We start from the raw sequence: 23,945 nt of genomic DNA, 5'->3' as shown, positions 1-23,945 counted from the left end.
TTCTACCGTTCAGTTTGGAAGGTCATAACTGAGTCTAAAGAAGACTAGTTCTCAATATCTGTTTGAGATTCTGTGCAGATCAATCGTTACTCGCCGCAGGTTCAACGGTTATCCACGAAGCTTCCTTTTTGACAACTTCAACGCATATCTGCCGTGGATGTTAAGCACGGCCGTTGTGATGACTAGCATTCTTCCCAGTATATCAGTGCATAACCAAGCTTTGCTGTCAAACTTTAACGGTTTCAAAGCGTTACCCCGGCCTCTGACCGCCAGTTGATCGTGGTGGCGGCAATGCATAATTACGATAGTCTAGATTTTACTCCGCGCGGTTGTGCTTCCGGTTTCATTCCCTAAGAAAACGCGCCGAATAAATCCTCTCTGTTTGGATTGGTTTTAAGTGTCCGGAACAAACCGGCGGTACAGGTGCACTTGTTTCATAGTTGATATCACTCGACATATAGCTTTCGGGCTTGTTCGCGAGAACTATAGACAAGGATGATAGTTTGGAGACTCATCGAGAATGAGTCCGACCAATGGTTTCCAATCCTACAGGAAATGGTGGAAGATCAGTAGTCAACGATGACGAATATGAGAGTGTACAATTAATTGAGGTACCAAACAGGACGAGCCATAATGCACTCACGCAAACTGTTTTAACTGATTGCCCCGATTATAGCCCACATGTTTGGAAAGTTCAATGGCACTACATCAACAGCCATAGTGATTCGGGAAGCGCACAGTAATAAATTATTGGAAAGTCGATAACCAAGGACTAGATTGGGCTTAGGATAACACTCTATTGATTGCACCAGTGGACAATATGCTCACCCGCAGTACTAAAAATATCGACTTGTAAGAGATATAATCTTGATCCAATGGATATGGATTTGGAATGGAGAAACAAGCTACTGGTAAGCCCCGTGAGATTTTCGAATTGAGAGGATCTCTGCAGGCTAAATTAGATAGACTAGTGGGTGACTTTTGGAACACCCCCTGAATTTTTACCTGCCTTCTTAATACATCACGAGGTCAGTCAAAAGCCACACAAAGGCATGCATGTACAGAAACCTATTGTTACCAACTAACCCTCATACTACCATTCTATCCAACCCCACCTTTATTGCTATCACACTTATCAGTCTGCGTTTTCGAATCACCGGCTGTCTCAAGTTTACAACCGTCTTCTGGAACCGCTAGGCGATTGAAGGATTTAAGGTTAGGGTGATTGACGTGCTTGACAGGATCCCCAGGTTCTTGGTTGAAACGCTCGTTTGAGATATCTGATGCTAAGCGATACCAATCATCGGATGGAGGGATGCAACCGCGAATATTAGCTTGATGGAATGGATGAAACGCGATGAGCAATCGACAGACTACCTCACTGGCCCAAGCGAGGCTGTATGTATTGGTGCGGTCGGTTTATCCGTGTTTCTCATGTTGTACATGGAGTTGGAAAGCAGCCAAATACCAACACGGTATGAACTTGAGGTCTCAAACTCTGGAACTTGAGCTCACAGCTTTGTTAGTTTTTTTTCTGTGCTGCCTAGTACAAGAACTACACGGACTACAAATCGATGAAAGTAGACGACTATTAGTACCAATGTGTCTATTTTGTCTCATGCCTTTGAGCCTACTTCCCCCGGAAATATTACTCTTTTTTGTGTCGTCCATTGGGACAGACCAAAAGAGCACAATCACCAATCTCTAATACCTCGGCTTCTGTACGATTCTCGCTAAAAGTCAAAGAATAGGTTCATGTTCAATATGTATGTGCGCGAAGAGTGGTTTATCACCACTGGTTTCTCCGCAATATGATTTCCACTTGAAAGAGATGCAGGACCTACAACGCTGCGCCTCACTCGCTTGACTCTCATCGCGACCAACTAATATTCCTTTACCCGGCTACAGGATTGGAAACAATCGCCTCTTAGTGGTACGTTGGAGGTCTTCTCTGAAGCGGAAAAAGAAGTCGCAGTGACATATGCAGGTCCCTCTTTCAACAGGCTAGGGTTTGCAGTAACATCAACGGCAGCGGATGGGGGACACGAAGAGTGGGCTCGCACAAATCATCCAGTTTCGTCTACATCGCCGTTAGTATTGTGATGACGGGAAAACGATCCATGCTGCAGAAGAGGGCTGCATATGTAATGTACGTGGGGTAGCTCCACTTAAGGGGACAAGGGAGAGTATAAGAAATTAGATGCTCACTGCAAAAAGGGGCGAAGTTTTCATCATCGAGAATACTGACTAATGAATGACTACCATCGAAGCTCTGGATAACATCGCTAGACATTTGGTGGTGGTGGTCCATATGTCGTGGAAGGCAGATCCCCTGTTCGATTGCTTCACAACCAGTACTTAGGCATGGGATTCTAATTCTGAAACACAGCACACGGAGTTGAGAAAGGGAAAACAGAGTTTGAGGATCGATAGTACCGTGAAAGGAAGTATCTTATTATTTACGTCCAAAAAGGGGATGAATAATCTTAGGAAGAAACTAGATGGCGAGCCTGATAGTCAAGTTCAGGGAACAAAGAAAAATAATTAATAGCAGCAACATACAATACCGTATCTAGACATATGGGTCAGAATATTCGCTTCTTTTTTATTTATGGGCATTTCTATGTCTTATTTATGATGATTCATTTTCGCCGGATTAGTGACTTTTTGGCGCCCATTACTTATTATTGGGGTCCAGAATAATCTTCAGCTGGTTGGCTGGCTATTATTGTTAAGGTGCCTAAATAGTTCCTTTTTGGTACGCGTCTAAACCCCTGGTGACCCGAGTATTGTTAAATTATGCTGGGAGATCGACGGTTGGCTGATAATAATAATATCGGCGAAGAGGATCACGATTCACCGCTAGACGGATTAGAAATAGTATACTCTCCAAACAACTCAAAGAAATTCCTCTGCTGGTACGAAATAGCTGTTGGCCAATGTGTTGCTGTTGGTAACTATCGGGAAACACCGTAAACTGGGCATGGCGGCAGCAGGATTTCAGGAACAGGAGTTACAGGGACAGCAAGACAATTCGAAACGAACAGAACCGGAAAAACTCCGAGAGGCTGCCGTTCGGAGAATTATCTTGCGTTATACCAGGCGTTTATATCTACAGTCTTTTACCGTCTCTTGACGAATACTGCCAGTTGACAAACAGGGGACTTTGGGCCAATAGAAATTAAAAGGACCGGAGATCTCGTAGCTTGGCTGTTGCTTGACTGTTTCTTTCCCTGTTCGTCAAGTGGCAGTATTCGTCAAGAGACGGTAAAAGACTGTAGATACATGGAGTACCTACTCTACTCGGGGCAGGCAAAAAGTACCGGACAATGCAAGTTTTGTCTCTGGGCTTTTTTTGCAGTAGTTCACGCCTAGCACGCGCGCCCATTGGTGAACGAAAACCTGCATTGTCCAGTACTTTTTACCTGCCCTGAGTATGTGCCTCCAACTGAGCGGGTCCAAATATGTATTCCTTCTCTAACCGGTTTAGGCCAGTTGGTTCTGTAAGCTTTTTAAACCATAAGCCTTTTATAGGCATGGAGTAATCCGGACAAAGCGCTCCTGCTCTTTGGTCTGTAAAGTCCCTTTACAGGTATGAGTTCAAGCATCACGACGTTTTGATCCCAATTAGTCCATGAGATTCATTGGGCCATTGATTGGAATGAACAAGGTCTTAAGAAAAAGAGGAGCCTACCCACTCCCAATTTCTCAACCGCCGGGTGGCAATTAAATAATCATCCATGTGTGCTCACTCTAAATATCCTCGTGCAGTTGACATAAAAATAAAATAAAAAATTGGGATTTTTACTTTATATAAATCGTTGGCGCTTTCAGCGTTGCTAAAGCTGCGCAAGAATCAAGAAAGAGTTACTGCTGGTGTTGAGCCATGATCCGACAGCTTCTGTCGTTCTTGGCCTCACGCGAAATGATGGAGACAGTTGATGGAGCGACGTCAGGAACAGGTTTAGTGCCTATTTCCACTTCCTGCAAGCCACCGAGTTTAGGCCCGGACGTTTGTCGTTCGCGTATTCGTTCGTTAGTAAGGATCGTCCGGTTGACCAATAAAAATGGAGAGTCCCAAGGGGGTAAGTAAAAAAAGCCGAACCAAGACAACACATCCACGAGATTACGCTCAGGCGGTCACACGTCGATGTTCTAATTGGTTCCAATAGGGCCTCTTTACGAGAATAATTTTTGTCATTCACAGCCCGGTCTCGTGTATTGGATTACAAAAGCTCCGAATGCGCTGAGTGGCCACTGTTCATTCTCTACGTATTTTGCATTGCAGCGGAGGGGATGGAGTGTGTGGACGGTAAAAGAAAGGGAAAATTACAGTGAAAGAAAACAAAAAAAACAACCTGGACGTTGGACGTCCAGATGGATAGGAATTGGGTGGGTGATGTCGAGGGGTCGCAAGCGCGTGTTTCAGGTTTCGAAAAAGTAGGTACCGAATCAGCAGCCAGGACAGGCATTACTGTGCGTTGAACAGGAACAGGCATCTCCATCGGACAAGGCACAGCCAGGAAGCAGCGGCAGACTTTTTTGGAGAAGGCAGAGAAGCAAAAGAGAGGTGGGTGGTGGGTAGGTGGGTATGTCGACGGGGGGTGTAATAATTTAATAGAGAAGAGGTAGAGATGGAAAGAGGTAGCAAGCAAGCACCAAAGAACCGTGACCGTTGGGCAAAGAACAATGTATACTGGGAATACCCCTTTTCTGATACACCACCCACTTGCATTTTTCGTTTCCTTGGGCGGGGAAGGGATCAAGTGGCCATTGTCCGGGATCACACAAAACGGTGCTCTGATCCAGTGAGGGCAAGATAATAAACCTAGACCAGAGCAGTGGGGGAAGCGCGAGAGATATACCTTGGGAATAGAGACTCAGGGAAGAGGCCATAGAGGACAACTAGGGTATTTGAATGTTAGGATTAATTACAGAGTGGGAATATCTACTACAACGAAGATAACCAACCCCAGACGAGAGATCCAACCAAAGTCACTGTGGGGAGAAAGAAGAAATAGAAGCAGACGAAGAGTGGGAGAAAGAAGAAACACACAGAAATCATCCACGAATCCATGAACAAGCAGGTCCAGCTCCACCCGCCAACCAACGACAACAACTGCAGAGGGTTGTTAAAAAAACCTCCTCGTACCTAGAGGGGCAGGGCTCCCATTTTTGACCAGCATCCAGATCCACCAAAGACGAGGATCACCTCCGTATCCATATCCACATCCATATCGAAATTCTCAACCCATATCCATATCCATCCACCCGTTTTTCCCAAGTCAGCCAGCAGCCCGCTTGCTTTCCCGCCCTCACTGCTTGCCTCTCTCTCTTCCCCCTCAAGGTCCAACGCCCCTCCACAGTAAAAAAAAGTGAACCAGGGCGCACTCCACTCAGTCCCCCCCCTTAGGCGCCCTACCCAACTCCACCCCCTTCCCACCACAAACATCCCTTCATATACACCGTGCATCATCTCCCTTCTCCCCCGTTCTCCCCTCTCTTCCCCCTCGTCGTCCCAGATTTTCTTCTCTCTCTCCTTCGCCGCTTCTCTCTTCTTACCCTACCTCCCCCTCCTCCTCCTACTTACCTTCCCCTCTTCCCAAAAAAGGCTCTTGAAGTTCCTGTGCTTCATACGCTTTCTTTGTTTTTTATTTTTTTATTTCAACGTTCACGCGTCTAAAGACTGGCCTTTCTTTACGCAGGACTACAGAGGCAGGACCCTCAACCCCATCGTTCATTCAAATCCTTCCTCACTCTCGCTCTGTCCCCCACCTACAACCTGTGTCTTTTCCATTTCTAAAAAGGAATCATACACGCGCAACCGCGGCTTGAGAAGATCATTCTGAGAACGTTTAACATTGCCCTAAACCCACCTTATTTGCTGGTCACCTCCTAGCACACAGCGACCCCACGACAGTTCTGCACGCAGAATTCGCTTAACCCCCATTCGCCCTTTTCCCCCAATCAATAAAGTGCCGGTCGCTTCATAGCGCGACTATCGCAGCCATGGCCCACCTAATGTACAGCCAGCATCAACTTGTGAACCAAAAGCCCGAAACATTTATGCTTTCAACAGAAGCCCAGCAATCGCTACCTCAGGAAGTCCAGGTTGCTCTTCAACAAGTCGATAACTGTAAGCGCCTTCTTTGGATATATATATATATATATATATATAAATCATATATATATTTTATATATAAATATCTCTTTACGTGATTCGATCAAAGAAATATCGCGAACTTCGTGAACTTTCGGAAGATCGGGCTACAGCGTTGAATTACATTGTGCTAACGGTTTGGTACAGTAAAATACTTTCTCATCTCTGCCCCAGTCGACTGGGCCCCGGAACAATACATTAGAAGATTTTTATTACCAACCGGCGAATATGTATCATGTGTTCTATGGTAAGAGGCTCTGATTGTGTGAAGAAAAAAAAGAAAATCCCGAAGATTTTTTGTAATTCTCGCTAACGAAAATACCTTGCAGGAATAACCTTTTCCATATTTCTGGTACAGACATCGTAAGATGCCTGTCTTTCCGCTTCCAGGCGTTCGGACGACCGGTGAAAAATTCCAAGAAATTTGAGGAGGGTATATTTTCCGACCTAAGAAATCTGAAGTCTGGTACGGATGCGTCGCTTGAGGAGCCCAAGAGCCCATTTCTTGATTTTCTCTACAAGAACAACTGCATTAGAACCCAGAAGAAGCAGAAGGTATTCTACTGGTATAGCGTTCCCCATGATCGCCTTTTCCTGGACGCTCTGGAGCGTGACCTGAAGAGAGAGAAGATGGGTCAAGAAGCGACAACTGTTGCCGTTAGCGAGCCGGCACTTTCTTTCGAATTCGACTCATCCCAGTCGCTATTCGAGCAGCTCACCAAGGCGCAGCAGGCAAATTCGTCATCATTTTCTGCACATGCTTCTTACTCATCCTCCACTTCACCCGTAATGCGCGCGATGGATTCGATGCCACCACCCCAAATAATTCCCCACTCCATGCCCGTTGTGCCCGAAGATATGCACCCAATGTCGTATGGCCCGATGCAGATGACCCCTGCTCCAGTAAAACAGGAGCAAGATTATGGTATGGCGCCATACTACCCTGAGAGAAACGGCTTGCCGCTCTCAAGGCCGATGCACCAACACCAGAGGACTATCTCTATGCCCAGCTACCTCGAGTATTCACCAGCTCCTTCTTTTGCGCCATCTGAGGATTACAGTGCACGAGGAATTTCCTACGAGCCAGTAACCCCTCCTCAACAGATGCTTCAGATCTCTGAGCCCCACTACTTGGCAAATGATGGCTACGACACCATGTCTGGTCATGCTGGGCATTCCATTAATAGCATGATCCTCCCGCTGCCACCTGTGAGCAACGCTCCTCCGTTCTCATCCACCCACGCGCATACACCAACAACGTCTACTCCGTCATTGAAGGATCTCCGACCTACAAACAGCGTCGTAGAAGATCATCAATCACGCCTGGTATCAGCGCTTTGGCCAATGCCACTAACGCTGCCGCTGGCCATGTTAGACGAACAAGCGAACAGCTTAGGCGCTCAACCACCGCGTCGGGTATTGACCACAGCGATTCGGAGTCTCCCCCAATCAATATGGGGCACATGCAGCCCCGCGAAATTGTGGATCTATCGCGACATGGAACACCACTATCGCTGGCTGAAGACAATAGCCCTGCACCACACCAGTCGATGATGCACCATGAAGAGGGTTCATTGCCCCCTATGTCAAATTGCGACCAGTCAGATTATGGTGTTGGATCCGAGGTTAAGCGCCCGACCGCAATTAGACGTGCCAAGAGCGCAACTGTCATGGAAGTCAGCCCCTACCCCCAGAAGTCGCACTCATGCCCCATCCCGTCTTGTGGGCGGCTATTTAAGAGATTAGAACATCTAAAGAGGTATGTGTTCCCCATCCGCTCATTGGCTCGTTTTCTTGATGCTAATAAAAACTCTTTAGACACGTGCGCACCCATACTCAAGAGCGACCGTATATTTGCAATCACTGCAATAAGGCCTTCTCTCGTTCTGATAACCTTGCTCAACACAAGCGTACTCATGAGCGTGATGGCACTGCCGGCCCAAATGAGAACTACAACAGCTACAGTGAGGAGGATAACGAGGACGACCAGCTCCAGACAATTGAAGATGTCTCAGAAACATCAGACCATGGCGGTTATCATCATCAGATGCCCATGAGTATGCCCAGTAGCTTGATGCACAGCACCATGATGCAACAACTGAGCTAAAGGACGAGCTGGATGAGTCTTAAATTACGTTATCTTGCGAATATATCTGATTTTGCGAGAATGTTTTTATTTTCAGGGGTTTTGGGTTATTGGGCCGATTTGGGTTTACGTAGGCGTCTTTCATATTTCGAGGAAAGATCTTACGTGCTTTCATTGTTTTTACTTCCGTTTCTTTTGGATGTTGGTGCACAGTGGGTTACATGTTGGGAAAGGGAAAGGGGAAGATATTCCTTGTGTCAGGGACGGGCGGGCTTTTTTTTTTCAACCTCCTTTTAAATATTGTTTGTATACCCATCATCAATCGTCTCTTTTGTCTGATACCTCTTGTTTCTTTTTCTTTTATGTTCATGTGCTATTTTTATCATACCCTCTTCCTTTTACTCGTTTTTTTTGGGCTATGGGGGCGAAATTCGGCGCATGCTGTTTCTCTGATTGACCCACTAGCAGGGATGGACAAGGGAATAGGTTTGTACGATTGCTTTTAGTTCATTTGGGTTATTTATAACCCCCATTTCTATTTCTTTTCTTTGACCAACTGAGCTCAGTTCGTCGGCCGGTCTTCATATACTTCTCTCTTCCAGTCTTGGGAACTTCCTTTGTCTTTCCTAGTTCGATTATTCACTGATATGCTTGCTTGCTTGTTTGGTTGTCATGTGGTACGCATGTCGTTGTAGCGATGGCATCGTCTCACTTGGTTTATTAATGATACAGCGCTGCACGGGAATAAGATGATAAAAAGAACATTTGGCCGGTCGATTTCACTACTAACTATACTAGTGGTTAATGATATCTTTTGCTGCGATATACCCGTTTTTAGTTTTCTAGTTATTCTATTCTTACTATTCACCTCTCTTTATGTTTCCTATGTTTTATTATTTATTCCCTTTTTTATGCTGTAGGGTGTTCTATCTTTCTATCGTTACTTTTTTCTTATGTCATATGGCTACATAGATTTGGCTTTTTGGTTTGGTTATGGATTCTCTGGTGCACGCGGGGTTGGTGCAATGGGAACAAGGAAGGGGCAAAACGGCGGGGAGAAAGAAATACAATTTTCAACTACTATCACTCTTCTCATTATCGCTATTCCTTTCTTTCTGTGTCTGGTCACACTACTGCTACTGCTGCTGCTGCTACTATTACTACTACTAGTCTACTACTAGTAATAGTAGTACCACCGCCAGTGCTACTATTACTCATTACTACTAAAGTATGGGATTGAGAGTTATAAGGCGGGCTCTATTATTCCAATATTACCAGCTATTATTAGGGCCAAATCCCGAGAGAGCCCAAGAACTTCCCCGCTCCCACATAATCCCTTCACTTCATCCCCCCCCCTTCTTTTTCTTTTCTTTTCTTTTCCTTCTTTTCTTTTGTAATTAATTGGACGTGAGCACGCATGCAACAAAATTCACACCTTACAAGATCAAACATTCCAGCTGCGCACGTCTCAAGGGGTCAAATTCCATGTTTTGGCCTGACGTCCCTGCCTGCCGCTGCTGTGCATATCTCGTCAATTGACAAATCAAAGACAAAAATTGAGCAGCTATGACGTTCCGATTTATGATCGCTCGGTCGACCTGGTAGGTGGGAGGAAAAAAAAAAACTTCATATCCTGTGCCTGAGAATGCTTTTCTTATCAACCGTCTCTGATTCGTGGCTGGGGTTTTTTTTCTCTTTCGGCCCCAGAGCTGAATACGAATGTATTGCAATGCCCTCCAGGGAAAAAGGAAGCATTCCGGGCTTGCAGAGACAGACAGACTGACTGCCGGATGATCTATTGGGGTATTTCCGATCAGCGTATAAAAGTCTACAACTACATTAATATGTATGTATAATGTATGTATACTCTACAGCCGTACAGAGAGCACAGAGTATTAATCAATACGTGCGTACAAGTCTTAGCGGAGAGTACCTACTCTACCTAGCGTGTACGTGCTCTACATATCATGTAATATGCAATAGCCACGATATTATATGCCGGTGTAGATAGGACTTCAACGCGGGATCATCCAATAGATCCATGGTTACCCCTGGTACGGCTACACGTGTTTCCCACGCTCACTCACACTCCCTGCCCTCCAAAGGGTTTTTGTGGGAAGCCCGGCTAGGGAGAAATCATGACTTGAAACCTCGGTGTCAAAACCGTGGTTCGAACGTTCACAGTCCACCATACATGGAGTTGATGCTGTCGAGAAAAAAAGCAGTTATACTTACACGATCAAGTTGCGGAGAAACTAAGCGCGACCTGAGGATGAGTATAAAATGGCGTCTAACTACCGGGTCTCATGCACATGTTATATGCGTCAATGATGACTGACTAGGTTCTCTAGAGTATGTAGCTCTAGCAATCATTGCCGCCCCCGGCCTACCTAGCTCGAGGTGACGATACTCTACACTTTTCGGACCAGTTCCGAACCATACACATATGCAAATCCTCGAGGTGCTCTCTCGTGGTATACATAGATACCCACCACTACCATTGCTTCGGTAAAATAGAGTAGTCTCGACTCTCGACCTTCTGGATTCTCGTGGAAGCCACCTTTCTTTTCGTCCGAGCTTGACGCTAGATCTGTGACGGGGATCCGAGAAGAATGAAGAAAAAGCAAGTGGGTTAGGGTCGATGATCAGAGAATAGACCCTGCATGCATATCTATTTGAGTATCTCTGCGCGGTAGAGTACTTATTCTACTCTAACTAGGTAGGTGTTACATTCGCATCCCGATTTTCAAAGCACTACATGTCCTTAATTCTGCGAGCTCAATCGCAGCTAGATCTCCAATTCCACCACCACCCAAGAATTTTTTTTCCGGGGGACCCTTTATACAGAATTAAAATAACAAACACATCACGATAGTACCTACAGTCGTTAGTGACGTCTGCACAACCTTTTTTTTTTTTTTTTTTTCCCACACCTCATGTGTTTCCTCTGCATTGGTTGCTCATCTCATATATCAGATTTTTTTAATCGGCCAATTGCAAAAGCTGGTACGTGCTGCACGTCAACGGTATATGTGTATTGAAAACCTAACTTGACTTAAATGTCAAAGGATGTTGTTGTCTGTGCTCTACTGTTGTTTGATAGGTGGACGACTGGATTGAAATTTGGGGGTCACTATTTGTATGACTTTGTGCTACGCTTGGATTATTCGGGAACGATACTGCCGGATTAGTTTGATCCAGAGCCTACCCGTGTTTATGCCTCGGGCTGAACCGGGATGGAGGTGGAGGGGTTAGGGAGGTTCAATACAAAGACAGCAGAATGGAAATGATTATCATGCCATGAACTGACCCCACGGACATATGTGTAACATTGCGAGAAGCTTTGTGAATGCTGTCTCATTGGGCCCTAGGATTGCAATTTCATTTTCTCGATTGATTATATTTTGTAGATCTCTGGTTTCCTTATCCAGTTGTTCCTCAACAGCCCTGTGGGCTTGGATTACTAACGGCCGATCGAAATTTATAGATATCGAATAGGGATGGGCCACCAAATGAAGCTACACGTACGAAAGGGGAAACGCCAACGACCAGATATCTCAAGGCGTTCTTCTACTTTGATCCTTGATAAACCCGTTCTGGTTACAGCTTGAGACCGTAAAGGCCTGCGCAGCTGCCGTGGAAAACTGCGTCTAATGATAGGTGATAGTATTGTGTCTTTCGATGATCTACATAATCGTCTACTGACAGTAGGGGAGTACATAACTTTGATAACACGGTTCCGCAGACGGGAACAGCATCCTGTGGTTATACATACATATACATGTACCTACATGAATAATGCTGTCCCTGCAAACAACGATTCAAAGAGGTAGTCGGAGCCAGATCTCAGGCAGAGGTCACAGATCGTGGGCAGATTAAACCTCTGCCCTTCGGAGATTTCGCTAACATGTAGCTAGGTACTACATGAGCGCACAAGCAAGCTGACTACACCGTAGTTAATCATTACCCCCCTAATTAAATTTCCCCTATTCCCAATCCATCGTTTTTCAAATGACAAATCAAAGCTCATGCTGGAAAAGTAAGAAAACCCACGTGGGGTCTACGCCCAGACTAACCCACCAAAAGCCGTATCATTTATTATTACCCGTAGCACCCTAATAGTAGTAAGTAATCCCCGAAAACCAGAGCTTGGCTTCAAGGCCCTAAGTAATTACCGGCCGGCGGCGAGGGAAAAAGGAAAGGAGGAGGGCAACAAAAACACAATCCCGTGAGAGCGCCCCTTGCGCGGATCCCACGAAGCCCGAGGAGATTAGCACCAAGGCTCCCAAATAAAGTCCCCCCCCCAGTCCCAAAATAAGCAGTGGATGAATGGGTAATTGGAATGAGCCAAGCCAATTCGCACGTGCAATTCACAAGCCTAGGCAGGGTGTGAGAGGCGCGACAACATACGACAAACGTCATAACCTTATCCGTGCGCCTGCCTCTTTTCACTCTTAGTACAAACCATCGATGAGCTTCATTCATTACCAATCCATCTACCGCCCACCCACGAACCAGTTCGACTCGACGGTGCGCATCAGACATCTCACGATCCAGACATATCTCCCCGCGATGGCCAGCTACATGCGATCCGCCGTCTCCTACATGGGTGCGCAGTTTGATAGCAAAGTCGCGGATCAAGATGCCCGAGAGAGGTTTTATCGGAATGCGGTGGTCTTTTCAAGACATCAGCCTTTCCTTGCTGTACGTGGCCATCGTCGTTATCGTCGTTATTCTTGTTGTTGTTGCTGCCTGCAGTAGTTGAGTGGTATTGGATATTGGTCTAATGTGTAGAAATGATATATATATATGCAAATAGTCGTTCATCGCGATCCAGCTGCTATTCGGTATCCTTCCGGTGTTGGGGTTGCTAGGCTTCGCACTAGGCGTCATCGGTGTTGCAGTAGGCTTCATAGCGTTCTGGGTCGGGGTTGGATGTATGTCCTTGTTTTTTTCTTACCCCACAACCCTTATCAGGCTGTAGATAGCAGCGATAGCTGGAGTAACATGACCTCTGACATAGTTCTGCAGTATGCATAATGCTCTCAGCACTCGCCTTTACTGCCACGATCGCAACCTGCATCTGGGCATCCCTCATCACCACCCTCCTCTTCTTCCGCTGGGGCATCAACACCTTCCTGTCGACGCCCGCCAGCACTAGTCCCAGCACCCCGCAGAAGAAGAAGCAAGAGGAGACCAGCCAAAAGCGTGTGGAGGCTGAGAGAAACGGCACCTACGACCAGAAGGAGAACAGAAGCCCCTCAGAAGTGCCAATCAAGACTGAAGAGCCCGAAGACGACGGAAACCAGAAAGTGTATGGTGGGCTTGCTGACACGAGCAGTGAGGAGGATGGGGACAGTACAGCGCCGCTGGCGTCATATGATGCGAATGGGCTGAGCCAGTCTACGAACTGCGTCAAGAGCGAGGACCTGAAGGCGGCGTATACGCCTGAGGTCATGTCGGATGCGGAGAAGATGAGGAGGGATATTGAGCGTAGCTTGAAATGAGCGGAGGTGGATAGGCAGGTTCTTGGAGGAGATTGACTAGACTGTGGTGGAGCTTAAATACATAAATCCTGGTTGATTGATTGATACACGAGGATGTGGGACTCAAAATAAATTGAATGCATTTTTTATGGGCAGCTTATCTTTGCACTGATATCTCTACATGCAGTTGGGACTTTAGAGGTCTCGACAACTAGAGGTAAGGGTACTACTACGGTGCTGTTACTAGAAAATTTGGGAATGCTTGTCTCAGGGCTGCAATTGTCTTGGTTGATCAATTGAACTTAAGCACAAACATTATTACCACTGACTGACCAAACTATCATTACCCTAAAGATTGGTTCTCCCACCAATTGCAAGCGGCCCTTCTAATAACTACCATCTCCATATAAAGAAATATAGGGCAAATGAGCAATCATAAAAAAGTCATCACCATACCTGCACCCAACCTCCTCAAGCTACAATATCTACAGGCCCATCCTAGAACAGATCCTCTGCATCCTGTGAAGGCGAATAAACAGAAGTAAAAGGTCATATACCTAAGACTGCAGCTTTCACGGGCCTGCATACTGTAAGATAGTCTTAGCAACGGTGTCCGAAGTTTAGCTTAACTAGACGTGTCACTTTTTTATGTATAAGTAGATGGCTTCCATCCTGCTTCGTAACAGAACTACACGTATCCATCGTGTTACCTATTGAATCTTCCTACATATATACCTTATGGTATGGCCATCAATGGCAGCACATCAGCTACGTCCATTCCATCATTACAGACCAGCTCTCCACGGGAGAAGCTTAGTTGGCCCTTCTTTCTTATGGGCCAATCTCTATCAAACGGTGGCAAGCATCTGCAATCATCATGAGAATCGGTATCCGGGGTCAAACAAAGACACTCAGGCCCGGTGAATAGCTGGCAGTGAGTCTCGGGTGTAGAGGCACCACTAAGAAATTAAAGGCTGGTTAGGGGTTTGTGGTTTGTGGTTCGTACTATTTATTGGAGGTCTACAGGACTAACATGTATATACATAGTCGCTCTCTATAGTATATAGTAGTAGGCTGAGTCGACCAATTGCAAGTCCTGAGTTTGTGGACCAAGGCCGCAGTTGGAGGGGTACCCTTGGCCTCATCATAGCCTATCACCCGTACCATGGTAATGATCATCTCAACACCAAACCAAACCATAACCACAATTAACCCCAAAGAACTCAAACTTTTTTCTACCACAGATATCTACACCACACCCACAGCAGAACAAACACATTCCTTCCCCACATTAGCCCCTCTGCTGGGGGTGTGATTGCTAGAACACGAGCACACATAAGAAAGGAAAAAAAAGCCCCCATAGAGGACTACAAAGGGCAAAAAAAAAGAAGAGAACAAAAAAATATAAAATCCACAACTACAACTACAACTACACGCAAATTACCTCCTCGACCCGCCAGCAGCCCGTCTCCGCGGCGCACTGGGGAACTCGAGTGGGATCTTGAGGACGGCGCGCTTGTGCTGTGTGGCTTCGGCCTTGGTCATCTTCATGTCGAGGTACTGAGTTTTTGAGTACTCCTTGACGCTGCACCCAACTTCTTTGAACGCCGCCGTTATTCTGCCGTTTGTTAGTAGAGTGCCAGGACAAATGGGGAGGGGGAGGCTTACTCTCGCATCTGCATCCCCAAGTCAATCTTCAGCTCATACAAATCCACCTCCCAAAAGTCTGCCATCAAGCACAGCACCGCCAGATAGTACAGCAGCTTATTCGACAACGACGGACTCACTGCCCATCTCGCCTCACCGCCCTCGCCCGACATTGTCGTCTCCGCGAACCTTCTATACAGCCCCTCCACCAGCACCTGATCCAGTCCCAGCGCTTTCTTCGTCTTCGCCATGCTCGGCAGCCGCCCCTGCTCTGCACCTGGAATAAGTAGAACTCAATCATGTACCCAATGTACTTCAGTAGCTTTAAGCTGCGCGTCAATGCCGCACCTCCACTTCTCCCCGTCGCCGCTGCGGCGGCGAGGAGCTTTGCAACGCGCGTGGCCACGAAGCGCGACTTTGTGCTACTCTTTACATCCTCGTTGCTGCCGGCGCCCTTCTCCCACTCGCGCACCCATAGGACACTCCATTCGTCCTTGGGGATGATGTCGTCGAGGTTGTAGACGTCCTCTGGGCGGGTTGCGTCCTTGTTTGCGGGCGGGATGGGCCGTAGGTCGAGTTGTTGCGTGCCAAGCTGCGCAGAAGTGGGCATGTCTTTGGTGTTTTCCTCGACCTGCGAGATGATGGAGGTGGTCACGCTCCTGTCCATGTCGCTGATATCGATCTTGTTCAACTCGCGGGATAACAGGGCCTTTTGCGCCTTCTTGGTACCGAATTGGCGGCCGAGGGCGGCGCGGGAGTCTTGATTCTACATTGCGCCATATATATCAGTACTAGCCTGGCATTGAGTATGGGTATGGGGGGGCATACGTTCAGCACAATGCCCTTCCCGTCAATCTCGCGGTCGCGCTCGGCGTGCGCCTTGATTGTGCGCGAGAAGTGGAGTTTGGGCGCGGCATGCAGCTCAACGGTGTTTGTGGCGGGGTCGAAGATGCCGACGTAGTAGCGGTGGTAGTCGGAGTCTTCTGGGAGCTCGCGGCCCTCGTAGTCGATTCGCTGGGTGGAGCCGTGGAGGAGGTGCTCGGACTTGCGCGACTTTTTGGTGCTGGTTGTGGTGGTGCGGGTGTAGGGAGTTAATGGGAGAGTTGGGGGGAGGGTGATGCCATGAGAGGTGGCTGTGAGAGGGGCGGGTTAGCTATTGGCGGAATTGGGGGGGAGTGGTGGGATTTACCAACGATGGGGGGGGTGTCGGTGGTGGGTGCGGTGGTGATCTTGATATCGGGGAGAACGGTGGAGGACCGTTTGCGCTTTTTGTCTGAGGACATTGTGGTGGTGATGTGTGGGTGGTGGTATCAGAGGAAGACTCGCAGTGTGGTGTTGAGGTTTTCGAGGATGGCTTTTTTTTGTTGCTTGTGGGGGAAAAATTTACCTACCCTTGCAGATGCACTTGAGCCGCATAGTGGTGGGGGGGAGGCACACGGATGTCCTAAAACCTTGGCTCTGGAATCCCCGGTACTAGAGACTGTAGTAACTAAGAGTGTCAGAATCGAGGTCTAAGGGCATTGATAAACCTCAATCGGCCACTGGATTGTTATTATGGATCGGTATGGTTGTGTTTCTTGTTTCTGGTGGTTTTGTCGGATCACAGGACATCACTCAGATGTATTCACTATCATAGCCCGTATGCCCGTATGTCTAACACTGGGGTTTGAGAGTTGATAGAAACAAAGTTGCTTGGCAGGCTCGGGGTCTCGCTAGTGAGCTGTGTGCCAGTCAGAGCCAGACAGTGACCACATGGCACGTCATTTGGGGAGCATCTACTCTACTAATCAGTGCCAAACATGGTGTAAAAAATCATTGATACCACAGCAACAGTAGTAGAACACTAGCACTAGGTATCGTATCCTTAACAACACTGCAAACCATAGTAATTCCCAAAGAGTAATATCCCCAATTCAGCAGCACCATAAAAACCTCGCAACACAATACACCTGCCTACATGTTCCCATTACATATCTACAAAAAAAAAACCACAGCGAAAAAGTATGTATCAAAGAGCAGCGATCAAAAAAAATACAGCAGCAGTAATAATATTTACAACCCCCCCCCCCCCCCGGCCCCCAACCAATCAATCGACTAACCAGCCGGGGAACCAGGAATAGCAGAACCTACTTCATCCTGATATACCCCTTCCAGGCATTCAACTTCGTCTCCCACCACGACCTCCCGGGCGCCTGCTCAAGCTCCTTCATCAGATTCTCATAATAATGCGGGTTCCCCCTCGGCTTCAAGATCCTATCCGACACCGGATACTGTCCCCCCCCGCCCCACACACCCTTATTAGCCCTCTCCCCCCCTCTCCCCCCCTCCAAGCAAAAAGAAAACACATACCCTCTTCCGATACCGGTCCTCCAACAAGCTCCCCAGCGCATTGATCTCCCGCATCGCCCTGCTCTCGTCAAACTTGACGACCGGCCGCCCATCCTCTGCACCGCTGCTCCCGGTCGTTGCGGGGCCCGGGTGGTTCTGGGTGGGGATGGCTTTGTCGCCTTCGACGGTCTGCACGAACTGGCGCGCGATGCGCTGCTGCAGGAGGGTTTGGAGGGTGAGGTTGGGGCGTAGGGGGTCTGTTGGCCAGAGCTCGGCGAGGGTGCGGTATTGTTTGTGCAGGAGGGTTTTCTGGTGCTGTTAGTATGTGCTTGGTGTAGTGGATGGGGGGAAGGGGGGGGCGTACGGCGGACATAGTAGTGGCAGAGGTAGGTTAGTTGATGTGGTCAATTTGAGGGTCGTGAATTGAGTGAAATGCTGGGGAATTGAATTGGGCGGGCGTGCGAGTGGGTGGGTGGGTGAGTTTAATGAAGCGGCGGTAGCGGGTGGATGGATGGATGGATGGTGGGGTGGACCAAAGGTCGGTATGATCTCATTACTCGTGGGGCGCGCGGAAATTTTGCCCATGTGACCTGACCCGCAGTTGGAACCCTAACCCTGGATGGTTGTGGGTTCATGGGGTGTCACTCGGTTTTGGTGGGGCGGGTGAGGGGGTGGGTTTTTGTTTGTTTGTTTGTTTGGCTTGGGAGAGAGGAGGTGGGGAGATATGGGAGGATGGGATGGGGTAAGTGGGATTGACTGGCTTTTCTGGGGGTATGTTGTATGTGTTTGTGGGTTCTTGGAGTGGTTGGGCTCGAGTGATGGTTTGTGAATGTGGTTGGTTTGTGGGGATATGGGGACGTGGTTGAGGCTGGATGGTAGCATTGGATAGGTAGTACCATTATTACTATTGTGTGGTGATCTAACTTTAGAATTTTAGGAGACGGGTCTGGGTGAGCTCTTGGTGTGTTTCCTTAACTACTATAATTATCTAGTCTTTTTTTGCCCAGGTCACGGAAAGGCATTCATGTAGGTACAGGTAATTATATTGATTAAAACACAATTTCTCCGAATCACGAAAACTTTTAAGAGTGACTGGCTAGCTGGATATCCACATGCAGATATGTAGGTAGAAGAATTCCCCAAACCCAATCAAACCCCCAACCAACCCCGCTATCCCGCAGTTAAGTAACAACACCCCCCCTCCCCCTACTCCGCCTTCCACCGATGCCCCCCCCCTTCTGCCACAACCACAACGCATCCGTCGCATACGCCTTGACACTCAAATGGCCGCCCATCCTCCCCGCGGCGGCCTCCTCCAACCCGGCAATGACCCTCCCCTCCTCCATGCACCTCCACAGCCCCTGCGTGATCTCCTCCACGCCATACACGCCCTTGCCCAGCTTATACAAGATCCTGCCGAGCATCTGCATCGCCATGCACCGCTGCGTCGGGAACGCGCTCCGTGCCAGCCTTGCCAGCTCGGGAACCGTGTACCCCGCGGCATTTGGCGCGTCTGCGTGGTGGTGTAGTCCGAGGTTGGACGGCAGCTCGCGCGATGTGCGCGGCGGGAGGAGGTCGCCGCGGAAGTCGAAGCGCAGCGCGGACACGGGGAGGGAGGGCTGCGAGGGGTGGTAGGAGAGGTCTTCGGAGGGCGTGGGGGCGTGCATCCAGGCGAGCTTGGAGGGGTCCGGGGGCAGGGTGGGGAAGTATTTGGTGTGCAGGTGGGTGAAGAAGTCTGGGTCGCTGGGGTCGAGGTCGTCGGTGGGGTGGGGGGGGACGGGGGAAGTGCACGTGGGTGGGGGGGGGAGGGCGTCGTCGGTGGTGTCTGTGACGGTGGGCGTGGGGTCGAAGCTGACCTTCTTGGATGTGGGTGGGGGGGGGGGAGCAGCGGGTTTGGGGGTCTCGGGTTGCGGGTGGGGTTCATGTGTCGTCTCTGTTTCGTCGTCGGCGCCCTTGAAGGAGCCGTGCACGGCGCCGTGGTCCAGCGCCGACTTCTTCAGCAGGCGCTCGATCAGCGCCGGCGAGAGCGCCTTGAGGAGCTCCTGCCGCTCATCGTCAATCTCCTCGGCGCTCATGGCTGCAATGCGTTGGTCGTTCTCGTCGCTGATGCGTTGCCGCTCTGTCCGCGTCGGCCCACCATCCTCCTGCGACGCAGATGCAGGTGGTGGTGGTGGCGGTGGTGGCGGAGGAGGGGCTGCTGCTTGTCGCCGCCGCTGTGCTTCGAGGTCCTGCTGGGCGCGCTGACGGAACTTTGATGGGCCGCCACGCTTCTTGTGTGCTGGGAAGCCGGTGGATGTGGCGTTTGGCGGCAGGACGGGGGCGGTGGGGGCCGACGAGATGGGCTTCTCGATGATGTCGCGGATGAAGCCGAGGTGGGCGTTGAGTTGTGGTGGAGGCCCGCGCGGTGGTGCTCCTCCCTTTCGTTGTCGGAGTCGGAGTCGCTGTCGAGCGGGAGGGTGAACTTTTCGCCGGGGATGTTCATTGTTTCAGCCGGTGTTTTGGGTGTGTGTGTGTGTGTGTGTGTGTGTGTGTGTGTGTGTGTATATGTGTGTATGTATGTGGGGGATGCGGGAGGGTTTGGGAGGGGGGTTTCATCGAGGGACGGGATGGGAGCCGCATGTCACGTCACGTGAGGTTGGTAGCTAGCTAGTGGACGAGTGAGATCTTGTGTTACGGACTTGACTGACTGGCTGGCTGACTGACTGGCTGACTGCGGCTGGCCTGTGCATAGATAGACATTGAGCGTGAAACAAGACATCTGGTCTGAGATATCTCCATTCGTGAGTGGTGCTTTTGAAGAGTTTTTCTTTGTGTCCCTCCCCGATGACCGCCACAGCGTGGGAAAATGACAGACAGCCAAAGGCGTCTTCTAGTGCTTTACCTACCCAGGACCCCAGAGCCGAGGACTTGGTGGGCCCCTTTGCGAGTATCAAAGATGATGCCATTGACTCTGGCACCATCGCCTCCCTGGTGGCCACAATGGCTGACGGAACGAGCTCCGGTTAGCCCCCGCTGATCCTCCCCTTATGCACAGCTATCACATTTCTACTCTACCCCATACATACATACATACATACATACATACGCTCTAACTACCCCCCTACAGTGCTCCACCTCCTCTCCGGCACCGACACCCTCATCGGCCGCCACCCCCACTGCACCTTCCAGCTCCCCCACCCCTCCTGCTCAAACACCCACCTGCGCCTCTACTCGGTCGTCTTCGAGGCGCGCTGCACGCCCCTGATCTACTGCGAGGACCTCTCGCTCAACGGCACCTTCCACAACGGCCGTCGCATCGGCCGTGGCACCAGCGTCCTCCTGAGCTCCGGCGACAGGATCGACATCCGTAACGCTGCCTGCTTCAGCTTCAGCCAGGTTGCAGAGGAGCAGGAGCAGGAGCAGGAGGGAGAGGAGGAGGGGAGGCGCGCGTTTGCGGGCGAGTATGAGCTCTCGCGGAGGATCCTGGGCGCGGGAGGCTATGGGCGCGTGTATATGGCGTGGGAGGTCGGGACGCGCAGACAGGTTGCGTGTAAGGTTATGGAGCTGCGGCCCGATGCGAAGGGGAAGGGCGGGAAGAGGAAGAATTGGGCGAGGTTGAGGGAGATGTACATGAGGGAGATTGAGGTCTTGAGGAGCTTGAGCCATGTGAGTTTTCTGATTTCAATTAAGCTTTTTTTTCTGTCTCTCTCTCATCGGTATGTGCTGACTGTGACTGGGGGGTTTTTTTTAGCCCAATATCATGAGCATCCATAAGGCGTTCTCGACGAGCTCTAGGATCTACATCTTTGAGGAGCTGATTACGGGTGGGGATCTGTTCTCGCATCTGGGGCAGAAGCTCTGCTTTGACGAGATTGAGGCCATGCCTGTTGTGTGGCAGATTCTGAAGGCGCTGGAATATCTGCACTCGAAGGGAATTGTCCACAGAGATCTCAAGGTACACCCCCACCCCCACGCTCTAGGATCATGGTTTATCACTCACACGCCAAACCAAAAAAAAAGCCCGACAACATCCTCTGCACCAGCAACGTAGCCGGCTCCCGAGTCGTCCTGACCGACTTTGGCTCCGCCCGCTTCTTCACCCCCGCTACGAGAATGACCAGCGCAGTCGGCACGCTCGAGTATCTCGCCCCGTCAGTCCCCCCCCCCCCCCTCTCCTCCTCCCACCAGTACTGAACAACCCCCCACCCAACCAGTGAAGTCATCCCGCCCACCCGCACCACACCCACCAGCGGCTACTCGCACGCCGTCGACCTCTGGTCCCTCGGCATCGTCGTCTACGTCCTCCTCTCCGGCTACTCGCCCTTTGGCGCCGAGAGCGGCCCGACGCCCCCGCCCGATGCGGTCCTGGCCAAGGCGCGCGCGGGGGATCTTCGGCGGCTGGATACGGGCGTGGAGTGGCGGGGTGTTAGTGTCGAGGCGAAGGACTTTATTAGGGCGCTTGTGTGTGTGGATCCGAGGAGGAGGATGACGCTGGAGGGGGCGAAGAGGCATGGGTGGTTGGGGAGGCATGTGCTGGAGCTGGAAGAGGTGTATGCGCGTGCGGTGGATGGGTGGAGGAGGGAAAGGCGCTCTGCTGGGCCTGTGGTAGAGGAGGAGGGGGGTACTCGTGGCTCGGTGCAGCAGCAGGGCGGCGGTCATGCGAGGGCTGCGAGGGGGGGAGTAGTTTTACGCCGAGCCTGTTTGGGTTTGAGCCTGGGAGCTCGCTTGCGAGGCTTGAAAGATCGGGGGCGGGGGCGGGTAGCGGTGGAGTAGCTGTAGAAGAAGAAGGAGAAGAGGAGGAGGAGGAGGAGGAGGAGATGTCGGATGTGCCAGAGCTCCTATTCGACCAGTTCGCGCCCAGTAGCCCACCGGCGCAGCAGCTTGATACGGGATTCGAGACCGAGGGGGAGGAGTGGCGCGGTGGGGCGCTGTATACGGAGGAGGAGGACGCGCTGCATGATGCGGCGGCGGGCGACGGGAGGTTGAGGAGTGCTATGGAGCTGGCGAGGGAGGTGGAGGCGAGGAGGGGGGAGAGGGGGAGGGGGTTGAGGCAGGGGGGTGAGGGGTGTGGTGGGGAGGGGGGTGTTAGGAGTAGGTTCTTTTGTTGAGTTTGGGTGGGGTTGAGGCGGTGAATTTGGGGGAGTGGGGTATGTGGTGTTGCTGGTTGGTGGGGGCGAGTGATTTTTAGTGATTGGCTGTGCTGTGGGGGTTGCGGCAGCAGCGCTGGGAAGCGGACAGTTATTGGGGTATTGAGATGTGGTAATCTATGATGCTCAAGTAAATGAAACAAAAATAAAAGAAAACTGGTAGACGTCTTCTCTACCCGATTCTTAGTCTCGAATAAACTTAGATGCTTTCCCGGATTCTTGGCCCTACACCACATACATATAAATACGCGAATTTACCTAATTACGCAAATCACTTGTATTTTTAATTCAATTGTAGTATAAACTAAATCTGGGACTTATTTGGGTGCCGTGTTTTATGGCAATTAATTGGGTGGTGGTCGGTTTTGGGCCGTTTAGTGTGAAATTAACCAAAAATGCAAGGTTTTTGTAATTGTATGCGTACATGTATCCTTATACAAAGTACATGTAGTGTCTTGGTATTAAATTTTTTCTTCAAACGCTAGAGTCACAAAGACTTTTACTAAAAGGTTTGGAACCCGCAATGTGGACTTTCTATAATGATAATTGGTTACAGTCGACTCTCGCTATAAGGGTACCTTCTATAAGAATATTCGCCCTATAAGAATACAACTTGATCTCGGTCCTTATTGGGCCTTTTGAGTACAAATTAACCCGTGCCATAAGGGTATATGCCATAAGGGTGCCGATTTCTGGTCTATATAGCGCGTACCCTTATATCGAGAGAGTCGACTGTATAAGGATACACATTTCCGGCCCCAGCCCTATCCTTATAGCGAGAGACTGCTGTGGTGCTAGTCCTTGATTGTGGTATCTTTGATCAGTCATTACCGCATATCCATTACATGCAGAGGGTTGCGGGCCAATCATTGTACGTGGGGGATACTTGTAAACTCTGTAGATCTGGCTGACATTGCGCAATTACAATATATACATCTACACACGAGTCCTAGGGTGCTCAATTGACCTCTACAGGGTAGCCTGGTACTCTGGCGCGAGACTACCCAATTGCAGTTCCTGCAGCGCAGTGTCCCACAGAATCGTTTGCTGGATCTCTCACAGTTACGTACTGCAGGGCCTAGGCATCAAATTGACCATCCCCAGCCAATTGC

General features: G+C 49.8%; 7 protein-coding genes across 7 annotated transcripts; 4 read left to right on the top strand and 3 right to left on the bottom strand.

Moving 5' to 3' along the window:
• Positions 1-1,764: 1,764 nt before the first annotated feature.
• Positions 1,765-2,433, top strand: LAJ45_07897 (uncharacterized protein; the record flags this gene model as incomplete). Its single annotated transcript, XM_046117452.1, has 6 exons — positions 1,765-1,784; positions 1,909-1,933; positions 2,004-2,149; positions 2,218-2,224; positions 2,290-2,323; positions 2,390-2,433. 6 exons carry the CDS (start codon positions 1,765-1,767, stop codon positions 2,431-2,433), a joined length of 276 nt encoding a protein of 91 aa, XP_045969437.1.
• Positions 2,434-6,009: 3,576 nt separating this feature from the next.
• Positions 6,010-8,267, top strand: LAJ45_07896 (uncharacterized protein; the record flags this gene model as incomplete). The annotated part of the gene is made up of 5 exons (XM_046117451.1): positions 6,010-6,136; positions 6,308-6,407; positions 6,490-7,246; positions 7,348-7,919; positions 7,979-8,267. The coding sequence occupies 5 exons, from the start codon at positions 6,010-6,012 to the stop codon at positions 8,265-8,267; spliced, it is 1,845 nt and encodes a 614-aa protein (XP_045969436.1).
• Positions 8,268-12,716: 4,449 nt separating this feature from the next.
• LAJ45_07895 (uncharacterized protein) lies at positions 12,717-13,753 on the top strand (the record flags this gene model as incomplete). The annotated part of the gene is made up of 3 exons (XM_046117450.1): positions 12,717-12,950; positions 13,066-13,183; positions 13,278-13,753. The coding sequence occupies 3 exons, from the start codon at positions 12,717-12,719 to the stop codon at positions 13,751-13,753; spliced, it is 828 nt and encodes a 275-aa protein (XP_045969435.1).
• Positions 13,754-15,172: 1,419 nt separating this feature from the next.
• LAJ45_07894 (uncharacterized protein) lies at positions 15,173-16,662 on the bottom strand (the record flags this gene model as incomplete). Its single annotated transcript, XM_046117449.1, has 5 exons — positions 15,173-15,350; positions 15,401-15,656; positions 15,728-16,145; positions 16,208-16,512; positions 16,569-16,662. 5 exons carry the CDS (start codon positions 16,660-16,662, stop codon positions 15,173-15,175), a joined length of 1,251 nt encoding a protein of 416 aa, XP_045969434.1.
• Positions 16,663-17,505: 843 nt separating this feature from the next.
• Positions 17,506-18,080, bottom strand: LAJ45_07893 (uncharacterized protein; the record flags this gene model as incomplete). The annotated part of the gene is made up of 3 exons (XM_046117448.1): positions 17,506-17,649; positions 17,729-18,016; positions 18,072-18,080. 3 exons carry the CDS (start codon positions 18,078-18,080, stop codon positions 17,506-17,508), a joined length of 441 nt encoding a protein of 146 aa, XP_045969433.1.
• Positions 18,081-18,888: 808 nt separating this feature from the next.
• LAJ45_07892 (uncharacterized protein) lies at positions 18,889-20,446 on the bottom strand (the record flags this gene model as incomplete). Its single annotated transcript, XM_046117447.1, has 2 exons — positions 18,889-20,148; positions 20,411-20,446. 2 exons carry the CDS (start codon positions 20,444-20,446, stop codon positions 18,889-18,891), a joined length of 1,296 nt encoding a protein of 431 aa, XP_045969432.1.
• An 84-nt stretch (positions 20,447-20,530) lies between these two features.
• LAJ45_07891 (uncharacterized protein) lies at positions 20,531-22,794 on the top strand (the record flags this gene model as incomplete). Its single annotated transcript, XM_046117446.1, has 6 exons — positions 20,531-20,708; positions 20,814-21,352; positions 21,438-21,641; positions 21,707-21,837; positions 21,901-22,391; positions 22,460-22,794. The coding sequence occupies 6 exons, from the start codon at positions 20,531-20,533 to the stop codon at positions 22,792-22,794; spliced, it is 1,878 nt and encodes a 625-aa protein (XP_045969431.1).
• Positions 22,795-23,945: the final 1,151 nt, after the last annotated feature.

Source organism: Morchella importuna (assembly GCF_003444635.1).
Source record: "Morchella importuna strain M04M26 chromosome Unknown Morimp01GS026, whole genome shotgun sequence".
Lineage (NCBI taxonomy): Eukaryota > Fungi > Ascomycota > Pezizomycetes > Pezizales > Morchellaceae > Morchella > Morchella importuna.
Note: the sequence above shows the minus strand (reverse complement) of the source record. Positions and strands in the feature narration are given on the sequence as shown.